General features: G+C 38.2%; 1 protein-coding gene across 1 annotated transcript in view; it reads right to left on the minus strand.

Moving 5' to 3' along the window:
• Positions 1–25,444, minus strand: part of DPYD (dihydropyrimidine dehydrogenase) — a 955,731-nt gene that overhangs the window by 19,464 nt on the left and 910,823 nt on the right. Inside the window, exon 21 of the mRNA XM_055402118.2 lies at positions 3,115–3,258. Coding sequence (XP_055258093.2) covers positions 3,115–3,258 — 144 coding nt within the window. The remainder of the gene's footprint in view (positions 1–3,114; positions 3,259–25,444) is intronic.

Raw genomic sequence — 25,444 nt, forward strand, 5'->3', positions numbered from 1 at the left:
TCCAGCCATCTCATTCTCTGTCGTCTCCGTCTCCTCCCACCCCCAATCCCTCCCAGCATCAGACTCTTTTCCACTGAGTCAACTTGTCTCATGAGGTGGCCAAAGTATTGGAGTTTCAGCTTTAGCATCAGTCCTTCCAATGAACACCCAGGATTGATCTCCTTTAGAATGGACTGGTTGGATCTCCTTGCAGTCCAAGGGACTCTCAAGAGTCTTCTCCAGCACTACATTTCAAAAGCATCCATTCTGCGGTGATCAGCTTTCTTCACAGTCCAACTCTCACATCCATGCTTACCAGTGTCATTTTAGGAAGTAGCCCATATTTGAAGAAAGTCACTGCAAGGAATTCTTAAGAAGCTGTTTCCTTCATTGAAATACATAGCAAAGTTTGTAAGATTTTAGCAAATTACATTAATGGGAAAATAGTTTTCTGAATTAAGCCTAGAACTACTCTGTCACACAGAGTTGTTGTGTGGTCAATTGCTCAGCTGTGTCCAGCGCTTTGCGATCCCATGGACTGTAGCCCACAAGGCTCCTCTGTCCTTGGGATTCTCCAGGCAAGAATACTAGAGTGGGTTGCCATTTCTTCCTCCAGGGGAATCTCCCTGATGCAGGGATTGAACCCATGTCTTTTGCATCTCCTGCACTGGCAGGTAGATTTTTAATCACTGACCCACCTGGGAAGCCCATGTATATACCTTTATACATGATATATACCTATCTCAGGTATTGTGAAAATTAAATTATTGTTCTCTTTTTGTTTTGCTTCTACATTTCCTGAAGGAATTTGTTGTTGTTTAGTTGATAAGTTGTGATCCACTCTTTGTAACCACATGAAGTGCAGCACACTAGGCTTCCCTGTTCTTCACTATCTCCTGGAGCTTGCTCAAATTCATGCCCACTGAGTCAGCGATGCCATCCAACCATCTCATTATCTGTCGTCCCCTTCTCCTCCTGCCCTCAATCTTTCCCAGCATTAGGGTCTTTCCCAATGAGTGGGCTCTTTGCATCAGCTGACCAAAGTATCAGAGCTTCAGCTTCAGTCCTTCCAATGAATATTCAGGGTTGATTTCCTTCAGGATTGACTGGTTTCATCTCCTCGTTGTCCAACAGACTCTCAAGAGTCTTCTCCAGCACCACAATTTGAAAGTATCAGTTCTTCAGTGCTCAGCCTTCTTTATGGTCCAACTCTAGCATCCGTACATAACTACTGGAAAAACCATAGCTTTGAGTATAAAGACCTTTGTCGGCAAAGCAATGTCTCTGCTTTATAACATGCTGTCTAGGTTTGTCATAGCTTTTCTTCCAAGGAGCAGGTGTCTTTAATTTCATGGCTGTGGTCACCATCCACACTGATTTTTGGAGCCAAAGAAAATAAAGTCTGTCATTGTTTCCACTTTTCCCCATTTATATGCCATGAAGTGATAGGACTGGATGGTATGAAGGAATAGAAGACTGGAAAAAGTTGCAATGTTTTTACATTGCATTTCTTTTATTTCAAATATAAATAATATTTTTCTTTTGATTCTGTTATACATACAGAAAAGATGGCAATCTTATGTTTACTTCAAACTAATTAACTAGAGAAACAGACCCACAATTCCCACTTAACTCCAAATCATACAGTAGTTATAGTCAGACATGGGGGGCAGTTGTGAAGAGCTGAAGGACTCAGCTTCTTCTTTACCATCTGTGTCCATGTCATCCTTTTAGCAGCACACAAATAATCTAAAGGAAACAGCTCAAGAGACTCTTTGGGGCTAGTTTATTGTTGAAAGTCCCAAGTGTTCACTTTATTTGGAATTATGGCATTGAAGTGCTGGTAGCATTTGTGTTCAGCCACTTCCATATTTCGTTTCAGAACTCTGAATCATTTAACCTTACCAATATCAACTCAAAATTCCACTGTTTTTTCATAGGGCACGTTTTTTCTCTCTCATAGGTATAAGATATATTTAAGGGTTCCAATTTCTATTTGACTACTAAAGAGGAATTCCAGAAAACTCCTAAGAGCAAGCTTTTCAACTGATGCTTCAACCAGAAAATGAGGATGTAGGAGTAGATGGTCACTGAACAGAGAAGAACAGGTTTCAGTGAAGGCAAAGCACATTCATGACGGTGATTTCAGAGAGAATATGGGCCTATATGGGGAGGTATGCCCCCTCCTTTTTTTTCATTATGATTGCTTTAAAAGAATTCCCTCTGAGGGAGGTGGGCAGGAGTGAAGTCGATGTGGCTATAAAGGGGCAAGCTGAGGGATCTTTATGCTGATGGAAATCTTGTATCTGACTGTGGTGCACACAGGACACAGGACCCCACACATGGGGTGAAACTGCATGAACTAAACACACATGCATGCACACACATGCAAATGAGAAGAAGTACAACTGAAGAAATCTGAATAAGCTCAGTAGATTGTTATCTCTGTCATTTTCCTGGTTGTGATACTGTACTACCGTTTTACAACATGCTACATTGCAGACACTATGTAAAGGGTACAGAAGACCTCTCTGTACTATTTCTTACACCTGTATGTGAATCTACATCTCTTTCAAATGAAAAATGTTGAAGAAAAACAAGAAATATAATGCATACATAATTCCATCTTAATAATAATTTTTGATATTATCCACAAAATAATTCTAAAACCCAAATTTGAACAGACTTTCCCAGGCAGAACCAGAGAAAGTTTTTCTACAATGTAAGGTATCATGTTGATATTGATGGTGCATATTGATCATGTGGGGCTTCCCCAGTGGCTCATCGGTAAAGAATCTACTTGCAATGCAGGAGACACAGATTCGATCGCTGGGACGGGAAGATCCCCTGGAGGAGGAAATGGCAACCCACTCCAGTATACTTGCCTGGGAAATTTCATGGACAGAGGAGCTTGGTGGGCTACAGTCCATGGGATTGAAAAAGAGTCAAACACAACTTAGCAACTGAGCATGCACGCATACAAAAGAGGCAATCTTGTCATCACAAAAATTTTTTAAACTTTCAATATATTTTAAAAACAAAACCAGTGATGTATTTAAGCAGGAAATAAACACAAACTAAACAGTAATATATATATATATATATATACACACACACACACAGCTTTATATTTACCTTAACAGAAGGAATAGTTTTTTGGGGGATAAAATGGTTTCTCTCAAGTGGTGGAAAGGTCGCATTTTCTTCTTTCAGTCTGAACTTTTCCTCTGCTATGATTTTCTTGCGCTTCTCAAGATAAGGTCCAAAGCTTGGCAGTTTCTAATAAGAAAACACACAAATAAGAAAGCATGTTAGTTCACAGAATAGAAAAATGTGAGAATATAAACACATAAATATTATGAACAAAGAAAATGTGTGTTTGGAAATTGGTTCAGGTTAACTGCAACAAGGTCTTCATTCTTGGACCATTAGTTTTCTAGGTATTAGATTTCATTAATTATTAAAAAGAACATAATATCACAATACCTTTACCAAATATGTATGTGTTAGATATACAAATGTTAATTTAAAATACATCTCTAAAAACAATAAAATTCACAATGGTAAAATCAGACCATTCACTGAAAACAACAGCTATTATTTAGACCATTTGTTTAGTTCATATAGACAGAAGGTGAAACCTATTGATGGTTTTTTTCCTCTTCATCAGGTTTTTAGCACAGTATAGACACAGCCCAGTCTCTGACAAATGCTTTTGTCAATAGCAAAGATACTTTGCCAAAGTTCTAATCTGTATCTCTATTTTACTGTGTTCAAATTCGTACATCTCTTTAAAGATTGTAACTAATGTTGATTGCAGTCTACTGGAATAGCTGAAAAACAGAATGGTAAAAATATTGATTTCTCTGTACAGAAAATAAACTTTATTTGCATGAAGGTGGCAAAAATAGAAACGAAAAGCAGAAGAAATATCACATTGCTTAAACAAACTCCCATCAGTATTCAAAATCACATTATGTAGCTTTAAATCTCAAGGTTATTCAATTGTACTTTACAAAGTTCATTTAGAAAGATACCTGGATGTCATGGAAAAATGCTAAGTGGTTTCAAGTTAACATGAATATACCCTCCTATTATTCATCATCCTACAATTATTTCCTCTTCACTTTGTCCTTCTCTTCTAGAACCTTTGATCTTCACTTTTACTGATATATACTGCTGATGATAGGCACCATTGAATTTCAAATGTTTTGTGTTTGCTTGTAACCTGGAACTGCTAGGTCTCTTTTCTAAGACTGCAAAAATAACCCCCTCCCACCTCTCCTGCAGAATACAGCACATTTATCTAGACGATGAAGGCTTGGAAAGCTACAGCACTCCAAGGTCATAATGATCTCTGACCTTGCAAGTACTTTGGTACAAAATCATAGTTGTTTCAAAACAATGGCCTCTACCTGCCAGGTTGCATAATGCCCTAGGAAAGTGAGTTCTCTGGTCCTTTAGAGATGTCAATAGGGTAGGTAAACCAAACTTAAACTAGGTTACAATTCAGCCAAACTGCAACTGGAAATTTATATTGGCAGAAAATACTCATGTGTAACTATCTAAGATTGTTACTCCCATTATCAATTTACTGTAATTATGTCAAGTCGAGCAAATAGAAACAATGTTATGAATGCCAATTTAATTTACATACAATTAAACCAGAACTATACACTTCATCTCTGCACCTTAATGCTTTCCTAAATTACTATATTTAATGATTGCAGTAATATGAAATGATATGATGGAGGGAGAGAATATATGAATATATTGTATCTATTTTATCATAAAATAAGTGATACTGTCCTACTAAAATGCATACAGTATAAAACACATCCTTAATATTATCACATATTTAGGGCCCTTTAATATAGAAAAGATAAGCTTGCTTACAGTATCCTCTACTGAAATGACTCTTTCCCCTGGCGCATGAGGCGTTAGGGATTACATTTGGTGCCAATGCCCCTTAGGGGCCTGATAACACCTCAGAAGGCGGTGAATGCATGTCCACTTGATACAAATCTTGTCAGAATATCACTCTCACCACGCTTCTACATGAAGGACACTTGCACCCTAATCTTACATCCTTGAAGATTATCAAGATTTGTTAGTGTGAAACGCATGACCTCTGAGGCTAGCAGATCCCTCATGAGGAAGGCAAGTTTTATGAAAATCTGAACCATTATCTTCTTCCTTGACAGGGTCTTACCTTATTCAATGCTGTCTCATTCCACCTAAAAGTTCTATAAAGTTATTCAAAAGAAATCATTCTTGGAACTTGTTAATCTACTTTTAAACATAGGCCAGAGGAGATATTTCTTTTCCATTTAAATTATTGTTTATCCTAACAGATATAAAGTAGTTAAATTTAAAATGTGATGATTTAAATTGTTTCAATAGTGGTAGTAATAATAATAATAGAAAAATCATTTGATGCAGAATAGAATACAGCTTGCACAGACACAAACCACTTGTTATTTGGTGCAGTTTTTTTTGTGTGTGTGTGCAGTGGCTGATCATATTTGCCATATTTAACTAATGCAGCCTTTTCATGACTAATGGTGCTATAATTATAATGTGTTAATTTTTTATAATTTATCCTAAAGAGAGGTTCTCAATTTAACATAAAGATTCTTACAGGATTTTTTCTGTGTGTTGGTTGAAGAAAACAGTGGAAAAGAAAGAAAACTCTTGTCAAAATTTTCTTTAAGTTGACAGCACATCCACACAGATCACTGACTGCCCCTTCGATATTCTGCCATTTATCGCCAAATCAGTGAGGGTCTATTTACATGTAGTTTCTCACTGCCATATGGAGACTGAAGTGTTGTAGGAGCAGCTTCCAAAACTTCAAGGTTGCCACAGTCATTTTGCTTTCTGCATTAGTATAAGAAATTTCAGTGCTTTTATTTTTTCATTTTGAAATTTTTATTTATTTTTTTTAAATTTTTATTGGAGGCTAATTATTTTACAATATTATATTGGTTGGTTTTGCCATACATTGACATGAATCCGCCCCAGGTGTACATGAGTTCCCCCTCCCGAACTCCCCCCCACCTCCCTCCTCCCCTTGTCCTCCCTGTGGGTCATCCCCGCATACCAGCCCTGAGCATCCTGTAACATGCATCGACCCTGAACTGGCGATTTGTTTCACATATGATAATATACATGTTTCAATGCCATTCTCCCAAACCATCCCATACTAAAAAATTATTATGTTGCTCATATTTAAATGCCTCTAAGACAGCTGAGAAGTGAACATTTGAAAAGTCAAGTTTTCTGAAAATAAAAAAGATCAGATGCCCCTTGCATCTGAGGACCATATATTACACTTAGGCATATGTCTGTGTTTAGATCTTGCCAAAGGGACAAACCAGAGCAAAATAAAAATAAGGAAGAGTGAAGGTGAAGGCATAGTGGGCCACTGTATATGTGTGCAATCAGCGATGATTAATAAAGCATTTAGCTCAAATCTCTGCCCGAACATACAGTTAATTGATTTCCTATTGCAGGAGGAGAAGCAGCAGGCCCTGACAGAGCCAGCAGCAGGAGCTTTTCCTCTTCATTCATTATTTTCTTGCAGAAAAAGTTGTAGCCTGCGGTAACTCCAAGTGAGAGGGTTGAGCGTCATGCTATATTTCTTAAACAAAAGAAAAAGTTCTTTAGGACTCTCAAAAGCTGCTTTGTAACTGATGAGCTGAACAAAGCTCAGAAATGGTGTGATTTTTGTTTCAATAGTTTCTCCAGGGATTCATCATTGATGAATTTGTCCTCACCAGAAAAGCTAATCCTACTCATTTAAAGATAACAGTATCTCACTCTAAAACTGTCTCTATCCAGATATTAAAAGCATTACATTGCCGATAGAAAAGTGACAACATAATGAATCAACAAGGATACCTTAAGCCAGCAAAGCTTTAAGGTAAAGAAGTCTATTTGGATTATAATTTATTCATGGATCAATCTAAAGGTAATTGAGCATATTATGAAGTAGAAGAGGGTTCTTGTTTCTAATAGAAGGAAGCAGTAGTATCTCTCAGCTTAAATTGCATAATTTTTATGAGAATGGCAGCAAGTTGGCTAATAGCACCGGTCTACAGTGCTCCAAGAGATCAACTCTATCTTTTAATCGTACCCTCTTACCTGATTTGAAACAATGAGGGCAAGAAAGGTAATTTTTTTGATAACCAAATGGTAATAAGTTAAAAGATAAAATGATTTCAAGTTTATACTGAGTGCAATATATATACATTTCATATACTGTTAAAACACACACACATATATATACATACACTGAATGCAATATATATGTGTGTTACAAATTGCATATATATTTTGCACTCAGTATAAACCTGAAATCCATATATATATATGTGTGTGTGTATATATATATAGATAGATATATTCTCTGTGTGTGTATACACACTGACAGATTGAAGAATAAATTAAGTGTAAATGATATGCTTCACAACTAAGAATTAATTTTTTTACAAAAACATGTTCACATATGACTCAGTTACACTATCTTTTGTCATTTATTCAACATATACAATGTCAAATGCCTACTCTGCACAAGGAACTGTCCCTTGCTACATTAAAGGTTGAATAATTTCTATATGTAATGTGTGTAATTATCATTGCTAGTAATTTTATAAGTATCTCTTGTCATTCATTAGGGCCAGTGTCATACTGAATTATATATCAAGCATATCTAGTTTTGTTGTTATCTAAAGGCACTGTCGGAGAAGGCACTGGCAAGCCACTCCAGTACTCTTGCCTAGAAAATCCCATGGATGGAGGAGCCTGGTAGGCTGCAGTCCGTGGGATCGCTAAGGGTCGGACACGACTGAGTGAGTTCACTGCCACTTTTCACTTTCACACATTGGAGAAGGAAATGGCAACCCACTCCAGTGTTCTTGCTGGGAGAATCCCAGGGACGGGGGAGCCTGGTGGGCTTCCGTCTATGGGGTCACACAGAGTCGGACATGACTGAAGTGACTTAGCAGCAGAAGCAAAGGCACTGTATCGGAGAAGGCAATGGCACCCCACTCCAGTTCTCTTGCCTGGAAAATCCCATGGACAGAGGAGCCTGGAAGGCTGCAGTCCATGGGGTTGCTGAGGGTTGGACATGACTGAACGACTTCACTTTCATGCATTGGAGAAGGAAATGGCAACCCACTCCAGTGTTCTTGCCTGGAGAATCCCAGGGACAGGAGCCTGATGGGCTGCCATCTATGGGGTCACACAGAGTCGGACATGACTGAAGTGACTTAGCAGCAGCAAAGTCACTGTATATGAAGATCCTTCGAAAACTATTTAATCTCAATCAAATGATCAACAAAACAAAAAGTGAAGACAATAAACCTTCCAAGATTTAGTCTTTAACAAAATTCAGAAAAGCAATGGAGTACTTTTGGGTACCTAAAATAAAATGTAGGAGCACAATGGCTGGGAGCCTGGGTTCTCTTAGTGTGTTCCTAACACACCCTAATCAAATCACTACATGCTTGGCGTGATGCAAGAAAGTATGGGAAACAGAAATGAGAGGTCTGTTCTGTTCTGTCTGAACCCACTAATTTTTCTTCTTCCCTTCCTTCAATAATGACAGGAATTAATTGCTTACATTTGATTCTGAATTTTATTCCATAATCTGCTTTAATGTGGCTTACATTTAGAAACTTGGATTTTCCCCATGAATAACTGGCTTGTAATACTTTATCACTGATATAATAGTAAGCAATTTTTCATGATATTATCAAATTTGGACAGTGGAAAACAATAAGAAGAAAGAGAGAGGACCATTATATTATCATAATACTATATGGTGCCCAGTGGTACAAATTGGGACAAGGGCTGGACATGCAAAATATATGATATCAATGAAATGTAACTATTATTTTAACCTGATAAATTTAAGTGGACAACTTATGTTCAAAAATTTGATGTCTATGGCAGTCAAAAGCAGTGATAACTCATGCTTCATAGTGAAAGCAGAAAGGCAACATTTGCATAGTGGTTAGGATACTGATTTAGAAGTCAAATTTGCATTAAAATCACAGTTTTACACCCATTAGCTGTGTGACTATGTGCCAATTACTTAACCATTCTGCTACTAATTTTCCTTATAAATGAAATGAGAATGATAATATCTAACTCACGATGTTGGTATAAGCATTAAATGGAATAACATTTGTAAAGTTCATCCCTGCCAATTTATTCCCACAAGCCTTAACTGCTTACATTGCATTGTGTACCATGCTTTGTATGACCATGTTTGCTCATGCTAGGAATGAGCCCACCCTGTGTTTTTAACCTGGGACATGTCCATTTGGTGTTTGTCTCAGTTCAGTATTCACAGGATCTTAATAATGTCCTCTACTGACTCCCCACTCTCCCCAGTATTAAGAACCTCTCGAAGTGTTGCAAAGCATTCTGGACACTTTTATCCTTGCATTTATGCCACTGTCGTATCACTACTAGCCTCTGACTTCGTCTTCCCCATTTGAGGTCCTGGTTAATTTTTGATCTAGCTCAAAAATGTATTTTCTTCCCCCTTGTTTTTGGCTTGTTGCTTAGTTTTTTTTTCTCAGTAAGTTTTTCAAAACTTGAAAAATTACTGAATGAATGCACACATGAATATCTTGAATGTAAGTTAAAAATCCTGCTGGTTGTTTGAAATGTCACACAATCCCAAACAATTACTTTCAGAAAGAAATTAACTTACAAAAATAGGTTCTTTTAAAATTAAAAATTATATCATACTTACACAACATTTGTGATTCACAAATTAAAAAAAACAGTGCAAGACACTTACTTTATATATAAAAAACAATCTGTTATATTTTTAAAAATTAATTAATTTTAATTGGAGGCCGATTACTTTACAATATTGTAGCGATTTTTGCCATACACCGATATGAATCAGCCATGAGTATACATGTGTTCCCCATCCTGAACCCCCCTCCAACCTCCCTCCCCATCCGATCCCTCAGGGTCATCCCAGGGCACCAGCCCTGAGCACCCTGTGTCATGCATCGAACCTGGACTGGTGATCTATTTCACATATGATAATATACATGTTTCATTTTTTTAAAATTTACAATATTGTAAAGAACCTGTAGTTAATAACAACAGCAGTACGCCAAGACAAAGGCTGTGGCAGAGGTAATCTCAGATGTCAGATGAGCATTGGCAATGTGCACCTAACCCAGGCTGAGATGGTGAAACTTTTCTAGAGGAAATGACATTAGAGCTAAGTTCTGAAGGATAAAGTGAAAGTTGATTGGCGAGTAGTGAAGACAGAGCTGTGAGGGTTAGGAAAGGGAAAGAAAATCTTCCAAGTAAACGAAATACCAGGGGGAGAAGAGTAACACTTTGGAAGAGGCGCTGGGGGGCCAGGAGGCTGCTGACCCTCTGCTCTGTGTTTAATAAGATATAAGAGAGTGCGGAGCTTCTTCAGTGAAGGGGAAGCAGAGCATGTTTTGTTGTGAAGTGATGACACTGGGATGTATGTTAAGAAGAATGTCAATCAAGAGAAGAAAATCTAACATGACTGGACTGCCAGAAAAGGGTGAAGGAGGAAAGACTTGCTTTTTGCCAAAGACTGTGCAGGTGCTGGAGCCACAGAGACAATGAGGAGGTGATTCTTTCAAAAGCAGCTTCTAGCCTGTGAGGAAGACTGACTCATATTCGACGGAACGAGGTAAGATCACTACTGTTTTATATTGACATATTATTTAAATGATGTACAGCAGATTCCTCTAAAGAAACAAACTTACTGCTTAAAGTGGTAACTTTTAAAGCAATATCTTTAGCTTGCAGTTTAGGAGATTAAGTCCTGAAGCAGTGATTGAAAAGAAATAAAACCAAAGAGGTGTCCAAACCACCATGCATGAGAAATGCAGAAGAATCTGAAGCAGAAGGGGAAGAAAGGAGAGAAGACAGGGAAGAGGAAAGATCATTAAGAGAAGGAAAAGAGAGACAGAGAGAGAGGGAGCAGAGCCTGATGGTGTGATGGTTGGAGGACTTTCATAAAGCGGAAGAGCTAATATTCAACTTTAAGCTGTTTGTATTGCTGCAGCCCAAATCCTCCTCTATGACTCCTAAAACTTTAATAACATCTCCTACCCACTTACCTGCCCTGGAGAGAAATCTGGAAGAAAGTCAGGAAAATAGGATTGAGTTTCATGGTTGGATTAGAGAATTCTTGAGGTTGGCCTCAAGAATAGAGATTAATGAGTAGTGAGATTTGAGGAAGATTCAGAAATCAGTGGGAGTAAGAATTTATTGCCAAAAGTGATGTACAGAACACAACCTCTAGGAATTTTGCAACAATATCCAGAGGATGGGATTGGGTGAGCTCAGCTGACATCTGGGTTATGTAGATAATTGTAAGGAGGAAAGAGATAAGCAGAGGAAGAGGTGCACAGTTTGATGTAATCCTGGTCTAATGAGCAATTTATATCAACTAAGAGCTTCCCAGGCGGTGCAGTGGTAAAGAATCTGCCTGCTAATGCAGGAGACGCAGGAGACATGGGTTTGATCCATGAGTCAGGAATATCCCCTGGAGCTAGGAAATGGCAACCCACTCCAGCATTCTTGCCTGGAGAATCCCATGGACAGAGGAGGGCTAAGTCCATGGCGTCACAAAAGAGTCGGACACAACTGAGAAACTGAGCATGCACGCAGCAGGCATGCAAGAGGCTAAAGACTTTCCAGTAAAGGAGGAATTCAGACTGTGAAGAAAGATTATCGAAAGGAGAAATAGCATGTGGTGTTAGAAAAGGGGGAAAAAGAGAAAGGAATGGTTGAGTTAGTTAGTTAGTTATTTAGTTCAGTCGCTTAGTCGTGTCCGACTCTCTGCAACCCCATGAACCACAGCATGCCAGGCCTCCCTGTCCATCACCAACTCCCGGAGTTCACTCACACTCATGTCCATCGAGTCGGTGATGCCATCCAGCCATCTCATTCTCTGTCATCCCCGTCTCCTCGGGGATGGAAAGTTAAGAAACTACAGGATGAACTCATTCTTAGACAACCTAGACATAGTAAATACCTGAAGAACAGTAGCAAGTGAAGCCGGGACATTTATGGAGGGCTCTGAATTTAGGGCAAAGTGGTTTGAATTTTTATTCTTTAGGGTGTGGGGAAACATGTAACCCTGATATTCTTTTATGTAATCAGGTCTCTGTGGTGGCAGACAGAAGGATGAATTGTTGTGAGGATGCTTGTGGCAGAAAGAGGAGAATGATCCAGAATGCTGGAGATGGTGAGATCAAGAAGTCTATTGGATTTCAGAGCACTGGAAAAAAATGTAAATAGAAAGAAAAAGAAAAAACAAAGACATGAAAGAAAGAAGAGCGGAATGGAGTGAGGGAGTAAAGGAAAGAGGCAAGGACAAAAAAGGAAATGAGCAAAATCAATCAAACAAATGAATTGTTACACACAGGACAATAGCTTTTAAATTGCATACTCTGAAAAATAGAGGCCCAACAGTGACGACACATACCAACCCTAAGAATTCACATGGGTCTTCACTCCCTCACACCTCACCAACTGGTGCGCCCCTGCTCTGACAATGACTGCTGCCTGAAATCATCTAACTTTCATTCTTTCTGACACAGAACTCCTCTCTGATAAACTTCTGCTTTTATCTCTTTACTGCTCATCTCCCTGCAAATGACCTCTCCTCTCTCACCATCCTCCGCTCAATCAGAGTCTCAAGCATTTTCAAAATCACCTGTGTTATCGGGTGACTGCACAGGTTGTAACTCTACAGAAGAGTTACATCTTCATGAAAATGAATATAAAACAATGTGGGTAGGGAATCTGGGAGGGACAAAATAGGATTCTGTTTTCTTTCCTTGCACACCAGAGAACTCCTGCTTGTGCTTTGTCCTGGTGATAAGTAGAGGGAGAAGACATGGGAAAATCAGCTTCCTCAAAAGTAGCTCCAGTGAGAGGTGACTATAAGTTCTATACAGGAAGCAACTGCACCATCATTGTTATCTTCCTCAAAATCAACATATTTATCTAGCATCCCTCACAACAGGCCCTTTGCAAAGTGCAGGAGTACACCAACTCGTCTTCACTGCAAACCCATGAGGTGGGTATTGTTCTTGTCCCCACTTACAGTTGAGAAAACTGAGGTTTGGAAAGGCTGAATAACTTGCTCCAGTTCTTATTAATCAATAACAGATCCAGGATTCAATTCCTAGTCTGCCATAAGCTAGACTCTGTGCTGTGCTGCCACTCATACCTCTTTGTAGTCCTTACAGAGCTTATTAAATGAGTATTTACTCCATTTTTGATTGATGTAAAGACGGATACCACACACATATTCCATTCCTTGAAATCTATGCTTCTTATTTTTCTTATTCCATAAACTGTGAAGAGAAAAAAATGCCTCAAAAGAAAGCCGAACACATGCCATGCAAAATATTCTGTTTTAGTCCTGTTTATTACTGGCCTCAACTTTAATGAGCCCAAGTTAATACAGGTGAAAGGCCAGAGTGTTACATGCAGTGGTTAATGAAATACCATAGAGCTGCTGAGAAAATGATTAGCAGCTAAATATGAATTTAATATACTTCATTCTCAAGATGCAGCACCCCATGGGAGGCATCTTTTGGGGGGAGACAATGTGATATATTGCAAACAGTACTTGCTTGAGAGTTAGGAGATGTGGCTCCAATTGTAACCTTGCTCCTGGCTCTTTTTGTGACCTCTGATAGTGCAGTGACTTTCTCAGTTTTCTCATCTATAAAATAAGGAAGTTGGACCAGATGATATACAATATTCCTTCCAGTGTCACATTTTGTTTTGTTTTCAAATTCAGTTAGAAATCCTCAGGGTTTATGCCCAGGGAGCAACACATAGTCTGTGGAGGAAACGTTGGATTGAGTCATAACTTACATAACTCTTTCCCTCTTACTTAGTAATAGAACATTCTGAATCTATTTAAGTACTAAAAATATGTATAGCGTAGCTAATATTTACCAAACTCCTGAGGCTGGATGAGTTCTTACACTGCTTTAGGCTTCATCAGTACAACCACGTATAGCATTGCTATTTTATCTCATTAAGTAAAAAAATCTGTATGGATAATTAACAGAAAGAAAACATTTTTTACAAAGAAAGCTATAAATAATCTGTATAAATTGGGAAATTCCTACAGATCACAACTAACGCTACACTGTAATTATCTTTACAAAGTTTGATGTTTGCTTACAAAGTCACCTGAGACGCACTGTCTACAAAGTCAACCATGCACATTTAGAAGTAGCTATAAGTGATACTGGACGTGAACCTGCCAAGTAAGTAAGAATGAGATGCAGATACATCTGGTCCCATCACTTCATGGGAAATAGATGGGGAAACAGTGGAAACAGTGTCAGACTTTATTTTTTTGGGCTCCAAAATCACTGCAGATGCTGACTGTAGCCAGGAAATTAAAAGACGCTTACTCCTTGGAAGGAAAGTTATGACCAACCTAGACAGCATATTAAAAAGCAGAGACATTACTTTGCCAACAAAGGTCCGTCTAGTCAAGGCTATGGTTTTCCCCGTGGTCATGTATGGATGTGAGAGTTGGACTGTGAAGAAAGCTGATCGCCGAAGAATTGATGCTTTTGAACTGTGGTGCTGGAGAAGACTCTTGAGAGTCCCTTGGACTGCAAGGAGATCCAACCAGTCCATTTTAGAGATCAGTCCTGGGTGTTCATTGGAAGGACTGATGCTAAAGCTGAAACTCCAATACTTTGGCCACCTCATGCGACGAGTTGACTCACTGGAAAAGACTCTGATGCTGGGAGGGATTGGGGGAGGGAGGAGGCGGGGACGACAGAGAATGAGATGGCTGGATGGCATCACCGACTCGATGGACATGAGTTTGAGTGAACTCCGGGAGTTGGTGATGGACAGGGAGGCCTGGCGTGCTGTGATTCATGGGGTCGCGGAGAGTCGGACACGACTCAGCAACTGAACTGAACTGAACTGACACTTGTGATTGCATTTGTGTATATTGGAAGTTTTAGGCTGTTAAAAGAAAACAATAGTGTGTGTGTACATGTGCTCAGTCGTGCCTGACTCTTTGCAACCCCATGGACTGTAAGGCTACCAGGCTTCTCTGCCCACGGAATTTTCCAGGCAAGAACACTGCAGTGGGTTGCCATTTCATACTCCAGGAGATCTTCCTGACCTAGGGATTGAACCTGTGTCTCCTGCTTCTCCTGCATTGGCAGGAGGATTCTTTAATGCTGCACCACGTGGGAAGCCGCAAAGAAAATAGAACCTTCTATAACAATAAAACAGTGCAATACACAGAATGGTCACTATACAGAGACTAAGACACTTAGTCTCTAAGACAAGTCATTTGCCCTCTGTGAGCCTCAGTTGTTAATCTATGTAAAAAAGAAATAATAATGATCACTCTTGCCTCCTCACTCTTCACAATTGTTTGAAATAGGAAGGCACTAATAGATTATGAAAATAGAGCTTTTACTGTTTTATAAACTATAAAGCAGCCTAGAACTCAAGTGTTATTTTAATATATTGAGTATAAATATGATTTACGCTCAATATAGCAAACAATATAAAGATGAAGTGAGTATGCTGAATTATAAAAATGTCACAAAAAACTATACACATGAAGAAAGACTTCTTGAGCTATAGTTCTTCCAGTGCTTTAGGAGGACTTGGAGGCAATAATATGTTTTGAAATCCACCTTCAAAATGCCACTGCTTTCATGGCAAAATATTGCATAGAATGTCAAGGGCAAAAACCAATGAGGGAAAATGGAATAAAAATTATTTCATACAATGGGATAGTAGTAAAGGAAAACAGAAAAGTGGAGTGATGAAGAAAATGGGACTGCTATAAATATGAAAAAAAGCACTCAGGTTTCAGGCTATATTTGGAGCCACTGTAGAAGATTAATCAATCTTTTTCAGATTTATATACTACAATACCTAATATTTTCCTACATGGAAATGCCTGGATGATGGCTTTAAAAACCTTCTTATCTCAAAGTGTAGCACAAGATATAAAGTATTACATGTTGATCCAATCAAAAACCCTATTTGTGGTTACATTTCAGGATATATTGAAAAAAATGATCATCATTTTGGAAGTCAATTTTTAGGGTTTCTATGCTAAGCAGGAGATTTATATTGGAAAGAAAATAAAAGTAAGTGTAAGTTTTTAGTTGAAAGAAAAAGAATTTTCTAACATAATTAATTACCATGCCAGTAGGAAGTATTTAACAGGGGGGAAGAATCTTTTACATGTGTGGCAAAAGGCTCTATCAACAATAGCTTCTCCATGCAGGTTAGAATAGTAGCTAATGTCCATCTGTAACATCAGACTTGCATCCAGACTTGGGTCACTGCTGAAGGCAGTCATTGTCCCACAGATTTGGACCTTCCCCTGTCTCTTCCATACACATCACTTTCTAAACTATAGTACCATTATTTGTGCATTTTCTTTTTTTCTGCATAGATCATAAACATTTTCAGAACGTGCTGATTCTTCATCATTCCTCTTAATTCTTTGAATCTAGTTGGCATTAATGAAATATCTGATGAATGAATGAAGATTTAAAATTGACAGAAAACTATACTGACAAGTAATTTCAGCTAACCTTAAGTGGTCACAGCTTACTGATGACAATACGTGATCTAGCCTGAACACTTTTGTACAAAATATTCAAAAAGATTCCCTCTATGCACGATGTTTGGCAAAAGTGGGATTGATCTAACACAATGATCAGATACATGCATGATATTTGACCTGGTCCACAGTATTGCGTAAACCAATCCCTGGTAACAACATTTACTTTGAATTGTGAAAACATCCTATAGCTGAATAAGTAATACGGTATTGTAGGCTTAGAGCTCAATACAAATAATTTCTGTACATTTTCCAGGTTCTTTGCTTTAAGTTTTTAATAAGAAAATACCAATGACCAACTATTTCATTCTCTTGTTCATAAAAATATCAAACAACAAAATATTTTATAAATCATAGTTATAAAAAAATCATTATTTTATTGAAAATTTACTTAAAACAATTGTGAACCTAGGCAATTATCACATCAGGTCAAATATCCCTGAAGGTACAATCCAGTTGATTCTGTGACCTTTACAAAGGCACAATGGTTGTGTAGTCCATGCTATGGTTCTTTTTATCCCCTATCCCAGCCCTTGGGCCTAACGATGAGCCTAATGCTTGGCATTGACTAATACCACAAAATGAGGACAGCAAAGAAATCAGCTATTAGTTACATAATTATCTGAGCTTCACCAGACATCAGCCAATTGTTGAATATCACATGTCCCAAGAAGAATTAGTACCAAACTCTAAAACCAAATAACATGGTTATAGATCTTAAAGTTTTAGAAATTGTTTTTGTATATTATCTCAATTTCTATCATAACATAATTATTATAATACTGATGAAACTTGAAGCCCACTGATGTGGCAAACATTTAACGCCCAAGGCCACATAACAGTAGGTAGCAGAGCAAACTCAGACCCTGGTCTCCCACCTCCAAGCTTAACCCTATCGCCTTCTACACTGACTGACTGTGTTCTTCCCAAGCATTTTGGCTGCCATTTCATCTAAAACTACTGCAAGGTTTTTGGCATTTTTAGTAGTCTGTAGTAGTTTTTCATGTAATAGGATTAAAAATAAATGAATAGTACTATAAATACATACAACATTTATCACAATTTTCATTGATACACATTTATCTAATCATTTGTTTAAGGTTTAATCCTATCAGACAACAACTTCTAATCCTTTGTTGCACTCACCAAGCAAAATCTTTGCCTGTATTTAACCCAAATACCCAGTTATTTTATGTTTACATTTGAAAACTATATATGGATAGAGAATATAACTGCTCCTTGTCCCCAGCTGGACACTCAGTCCTGTCCAATAAACCTTGGTATGTTACCATGGTCAACCTGGGGCTTTCTCATTACAAAATGACATTTTTATACCTCCTTCTTTCTTCTCAAATCTAAACTGCCACTCCTCACTGTTAGTTGATAGTCTTGGTTAAAAATCATTACATTATTGGTTAAAATATTTGAAGTAATTTTTCTATCCTGAATCTTATAAATCTACCTCATTTGTATTATCTTCCTTCATCTTTTCTGGTTCTTTCCAGAAGCATCCTGGTTCTTTCCAACAATTCATTGAGGGCTCTATCTCTCATATACACCTGATGATCTGAAGGAATTTGCTGCTGGAGTTTTCATCTATGCTCATCCTGTGATTCAATCTCATTTTTAAAAATATTATTTCTATTAACACACAATATGCTTTACTGATTATACCAAAGCCTTTGACTGTGTAGATTACAACAGACTGTGGAAAATTCTTCAAGAGATGGGAATACCAGACCACCTGACCTGCCTCTTGAGAAACCGGAAACAATGGAAACAGTGAGAGACTTTATTTTCTTGGGCTCCAAAATCACTGCAGATGGTGACTACAGCCATGGAATTAAAAGACCCTTGCTCTTTGGAAGAAAAGCTATGACCAACCTAGACAGCATATTAAAAAGCAGAAACATTACTTTACCAACCAAGGTCCGTCTAGTCAAAGCTATGGTTTTCCAGTAGTCATGTATGGATGTGAGAGTCGGACTATAAAGAAAGCTGAGTGCTTAAGAATTGATGTTTTTGAACTGTGGTGTTGGAGAAGACTCTTGAGAAAGTTCCTTGGACTGCAAGGAGATCCAACCAGTCCATCCTAAAGGAGATCAGTCCTGAGTGTTCATTGGAAGGACTGATGCTGAAGTTGAAACTCCAATACTTTGGCCACCTGATGCTGACTCATTTGAAAAGACCCTGATGCTGGGAAAGATTGAAGGTGGGCGGAGAAGGGGATGGCAGAGGATGAGATGGCTGGATGGCATCACCGGCTCAATGGAGATGAGTTTGAGTAAACTCCGGAAGTTGGTGATGGACAGGGAGGCCTGACGTGCTGCAGTTCCTGGGGTCGCAAAGAGTCGGACACGGACAAGATTGAGCGACTGAACTGAACTGATACTCCTTTTAGGAATCTGTCCTCTTTTCCAAACTAAGGAAATGCTTTGGCAATGAGGTCAAAAAGCACCATTATATTGCAAATTACATGGCCAGGCTTTTGTGCTCATTTTACTTTGTATGCTTAGTTTCTCAATAGTGTCTGACTCTTTGTGACTTAGAATACTGAGGTGGGTTGCCATTTCCTCCCCTGGGGGGATCTTCCCAACCCAGGGATTGAACCCCTGTCTCCTCTGTCTACTGCACTGCAGGTGGGCGGATTCTTTACCTGCTGAGCCATCGGGGAAGCCCTTCATTTTATTTTATCTTTCAGTAATATTCAACCTAGGAAAAACCCCTCCTTCTTTCTTAAAATACTACCCTTCTTTTCCTCCTACATCACTTCTGTATCCCTTTTGCTGGTTAAACTTTTCTTTATGAAACCTATAACTTAGAATATCCAAGATTCAGTCCTAGACACTCTTTCCACGCGCCCCCCCCCCGCATCAACATACTCTTTCTAAGTGATTTAATCTTGTCTCATGGCCTTAAATATCATTTTAGCTGTGGCTTTCAAATTTATAGCTCCAATACTGTTCTTTATACTGGGCTTCAGACTCTTAAATCCAACATCTCAATTAACATATTTAATTAAATGTTAGGAAGCAATCTCAAAATTAACGTATCTTAAGTAGATTCCTTACTATTTCACTCAAAATAGATTTCTTTCTAATCTTCTCCATCTCAGATAATGGAATGACTGCTCACCCATTTGCTCAAGTGGAAAACCTAGGGTTATTCTAGGTTCTTTCTTTCCCTTACCATTCTGCTTAGATTATTCCTTCAGCAAAACACCTAGGCTCCACTCCCAACAGGCATCCCCAAATTCCCCACTTCTCACCATCTTCACTGATAAGGCACTAGTCCAGGTTTCACTGTCTCTCACAGGGAACAGAGCAGTAGCCTCCTAACTCATTTGCCTCCTTTTTTTTTTGACTTGCTATAATGTATTCTCCACATAGCAACCAGAGCAATTGTCTCCAACAGAAATGAGAACAGGTCACCCCTCTGCTTAAAATTCTCCAATGATTTCCCAGTGTCCTTAAAATATAGAAGCTTCACAATAACTGCAGATTTATCTGGTCCCTGACTACTTCTTCAGTTCTGTTTTCTTTGTTTTCTTAATTCGCTATATTGCTGCCATACTTGTCTTGCTTTTCTCAAGTCTTATAAATTCCTATAGCCTTATACTTAAAGTAGGCCCTCTGAATCACACTCTGCATATCTCACTTTTAATAATAACCCTATAATTAATTAATTAATGTTTTTTCTCTATCTTCTCTAGAAGGTATAGACTACCAGGTTAAGTTGTTTATCAGTGTTGTTCATTGATGTTTCCCAAGAACCTTGAACTCTGGCTGACTCATTGAATATTCTTAGTGAATGAAGGTATTGGGTAGCAGTATATAGTATATTTAGGATAAACAGTGCAGTCCTTGAAGTGAACTTGGCTTCCAATCCTAGTTCCATTATTTACTAGGTTTTTGACCTAGGCAAATTTTGTTTAACCTTCATGTCTCAGTTGCCTAATTCATAATATGGGAGTAATTTTTCATAGGGCTATAGAAAGGATTATATAATTTATACTTGATGTATAAAACAAAGTCAGAGCTTTGTACATATTAGTCACTTAATAAATGCTAGGTCTTATCTTCAGCATCATTATTTTTATAGAAATTCCAGCAGGGTGTTACAGTTTTTACTATTATTATCTTATATGTGCTTTAGCATAGTTTGTTATGTGCTTAATATTAGCCTAGAATTAACGTTTCCCTCCCTCCAATAAACTTTTTTCCCCAGCGTTTACAAGGGAAGTCAATGGATTAAGCATATTTTACATCATGGAAAATTATTTCACATTTAGACTGCATACATTCTATATAGTAAGAATTGCTCACATAGTTATACAACTTTAAGCTCTGCATGTCTAAGTAAAATTAAGGAAATGAAGATTTGATAGTTGAGAAGTAAATGTAAACACTAGTGCTTAAAGAATGAAGACAAGCCCATTCTGTAGCCTAAAGTAAATGCTGTCATTTGTGGGGGCGGGGAAGAGCCTCAGATCTGAGCCCATTACCGTGCTACTCCATGAACATCTGGCAGTCTGTCACTTCACAGGCAACAACATCTTCTCCAAACAGAAGAGACTTGAATTCATCAGGGATTCTCATAGTACAGTATATGCTTAACTTAAGTACCTGCTTTCCGTGATTTTCATAGATTATCATATTTATGACACTGTGGAGTGAAGGCATTCTCCTCACTCTCTAACCAGAACATGAAAAAGAAATTAAAACACTGGCAGGCACTTTGTCTCCAGTTTGTTGGACAAGTAAGAAAAGGACTTTCTACCCATTTATGTAAATTAAATTCTGTCAACTCAGAGCATTTTAACAAAGATAACAACCGTCTGTCTATTAATAAATACCAGGCAAGATAACAATTACATTTGGAGTTGACTGTTTTTTCTTTCCGTAAGTGTAGGTCAGTGGATATTTTTAAAGACGATGTTATAAATAAATTTGCAAAGCCCCAATAAATTTCCCCCTTATCTCCATTAAACCAGGAAGAAATTTCAGCATGTACATTTTATGTTTGTTTTCTTAGTAGTGGTTTTAGATTGTACCAGTCAAAGTCATTTTAGGAAATCAACCCTGAATATTCATTGGAAGGACTGATGCTGAAGCTGAAGCTCTAATACTTGGGCCAACTGATGTGAAGAGCCAACACACTGGAAAACACCCTGGTTCTGGGAAAGATTGAAGACAAAAGGAGCAGGGGCAGCAGAGGATGAGACGGTTAGATAGCATCACCGACACAATGGACGTGAATTTGAGCAAACTTCTGGAGATAGTGGAGGACAGAGGAGCCTGGTGTGCTACAGCCCATAGGGTCACAAAGAGTCAGACATGACTTAGCAACTGAACAACAAGAAGAAAATGTAATTAAATAGGCATGTGCTTACATACACACACACACACACACACACACATCGGTAAGACATCCATACTCTAATCCAATATTTTGAATTCAACAGAAAAACATAAAGCATAGTAGGCTCCCTCTTGTCCAGGGGTGGTTATCCAGTTAGAAATTATCTGGGTCCTTGTATTTCATTGACTATCAGAAGAGAAGGGTAAAGATATGTAACAGAATAATTAATCTGGTTACCCATCAAGCTTTAGGAATATGCTTAGGAATAATATATTAATGAACAAGTTGAGTTTTGGGGGATTCTCTATAGAATCAATTAATCCATCCTGGTCCAATGTTCTATTAGTTAGATTTCAGAAAGTGACTTTTTAAACAGGTGATGATGAGATTCTAAATTTCCTTTTGTGGAAGATCATTCCAAGAAAATGTGTTTTTCTCTGTCTAGTGAAGTTTGGGAGAGAGACTATGTTGCTGTATTAGAATGCAAGTTAAAAGTACTGGATAATTTTGTTTTTATTTACGACAAATTAAAAGCACAGCATTATATTTAATCACATTTAAGATGTTATCATATTATTATGAGGAAAAAATTGTTTAAAATGTTAATAAAACTTTTTTACCTTCAGAGTCTGCTAATTTAAAGATGCCATCAATTAATTGCAAGGCATCCAGATTCAGAGGTATTAAAATGTGAAAAAAAAAATGCATGTCTTATAATTGATGGGATGTACTATGTTCCCCAAATATTACTGGCTCAAATATTTCTAAAATTCTTTCTTATCACTGTTAGTAGCTATAACAATGGTATTTCATTATTCCTAGAGCAATGCTATGTGAAAATTACATCATCATTCCTAAAATTCCATTCATAAATTAAAGTCCACATTTTAGAAGTATAAAACAACAACAAAAACCTTATGATCAGAAAAAGGCAGGGAATAAACACTGTTTTATTTCCAGCTCTATTCCCTCAAACAATGTGAGTATCTAGAAGAAAGAGAAGGCAGAGAGGAGAATTCATTGGATGCCTCTGATTTGGCTGGACTCCAGGTCTGCACACCTCTGAGACAGGTATCTTTGTTTCCTGAATCCTATTTCCCCCCATATCTAATCTAGACTTAGGTAATGCCATTTAACAAAAGATTACTATGAGTTCAGGGAGAAATTGTCATAAGCAATAGTGCTCCTTCAAAGAAAATCATATGTGATCATTTTTTTTAAGAGCGAAATTCACCTCCTGTATTTCTTATGAATGTCTCTGCATGAGCTAAATACCTGAACAGTTGATGGACTTCGTTATTTCCAGAAGAAATGTCTGTTGATCAGAGTGCAGGGAATAATTCTAGCACTGCCCCTGGGAAATACTTTTTCTAGGACAGAATGAGCCACAGGAGAAAGCTACACAGACAATGTCAAAGGATACAGCATCGTTATGCCATTTATAGCGGCTGGTGTGGGTTACATCAGCCAATAGTCCTGGGAAAGTAGGTTTTCCCCGAATGAGAATGAATCAAAATGATAATGTCCTAATTTGTAAGAATCAATAAAGTCATAAGCAAATACTATACACTCCTGTTAGTCATCACGTGATGGAACTGTGTATGGGATGGCACTAATGGATTCCTTAAATGCAAATTACTGCTAAATTCCTAAGTAAACCGTCCCTCGCTTCAGAGCCATTGTAATCCATCTCTTATGTCAGATGAGCTGTGAGACTTATCCCTCTGATCGCACAGGATTTACTGCTTTTCTTCATTCATCTCTCATACTCAGTAACTCTTTTACTTCTCCTTTCCAAGTTTATAATTTAAAAGCAATCTATTCACCACTGAGAAAAGGACCCTAGTGTAAATAGGATGTCTTCGACTTATGGCCAAAGAAGCCATTACTGTTTATACAATGGTCCAGGTTCTATTACACATACAACAATCTGGGGAGCTTCACGGCTCGCTCGCCCTCAGCAATGTTTCCTGTCAACACACAGAATCAAGGTTGGGTACTGACTTTGGGGGTCTCCTCCTGCTCCTACTTTTTCATATGATCTCACGTTTCATGTTTGAGAGAAAATTTCCAGAGGGCCAGGACTGGCTGCAGTTAAGTTCTTTAGTTTGTCATCAAAATGGATTTTGATCTTTTAAAAGTTCCAATATAGTAGTTTGGCTAAACTTGCATTCATTCCTCACAATCCTTGATGGCCATTAAAAAGAAAATCACGTACAGGAGGATTATAAGAAGTATAGGGAATGCTTACACAATATATTTTTAAGAGAAATAAAAAGTAGAATTAGATCAGTATATGTAGTATGATACCAATTTAGTTTGAGAAATTATTGTCTATATGTGTATACACACACCTGCACACACAGTTGAGATATTTGAGTAGTAAGACTAGCAATGATCTTTTTTATACTCAATGTATTTTGCTAATTTTCTGCAGTGAGTACACATTACTTTCATAATCAGAAAAATCTTATTAAAACAAATACTGTCTTAAAAGATATACTAGTGGAAAATATCATAAAAACCTTCGTGGGATTAAATTACAATTATCATTGTGGGAAAAAATTGCTATTCTTTTTTAAAACTATGAGCTTCAAATATTAATTTGGGATGGCAACTACCAAGCAAATCTAAGTGGGAGAAACCATATGCAGTCAGTTAAGTTCAGTCTCTCAGTCGTGTCCGACTGCTTGCGACCCCATGAACCGCAGCATGCCAGGCCTCCCTGTCCATCACCAACTGCCAGAGTCTACCCAAACTCATGTCCATTGAGTCGGTGATGCCATCCAATCATCTCATCCTCTATCGTTCCCTTCTCCTCCTGCCCTCAATCTTTCCCAGCATCAGGGATGAGGGAACAGTGGCTGACTTTAGTTTTGGGGGGCTCCAAAATCACTGCAGATGGTGACAGCAGCCATGCAATTAAAAGATGCTTACTCCTTGAAAGGAAAGTTATGACTAGCCTAGACAGCATTTTAAAAAGCAGAGATAATATTTTATCAACAAAGGTCTGTCTAGTCAAAGCTATGGTTTTCCCAGTAGTCATGTATGGATGTGAGAGTTGGACTATAAAGAAAGCTGACCGCCGAAGAATCGATGCTTTTGAACTGTGGTTTTGGAGAAGACTCTTTAGAGTCCCTTGGACTGCAAGGAGATCCAACCAGTCTATCCTAAAGGAGATCAGTCCTGGGTGTTCATTGGAAGGACTGATGTTGAGGCTGAAACTCCAATACTTTGGCCACCTGATGCAAAGAGCTGACTCATTTGAAAAGACCATAATTCTAGGAAAGATTGAAGGCAGGAGGAAAAGGGAACGGCAGAGGATTAGATGGTTGGATGGCATCACCGATTCAATGGACATGAGTTTGGGTAAACTCTGGGAGTTGGTGATGAACAGGGAAGCCTGGTGTGCTGCGATCCATGGGGTCGCAA

The sequence above is a fragment of the Moschus berezovskii genome, chromosome 4 (assembly GCF_049115385.1).
Source record: "Moschus berezovskii isolate FMDL1 chromosome 4, NW_MosBer_1.0, whole genome shotgun sequence".
In the NCBI taxonomy this organism is placed as follows: Eukaryota; Metazoa; Chordata; class Mammalia; order Artiodactyla; family Moschidae; genus Moschus; species Moschus berezovskii.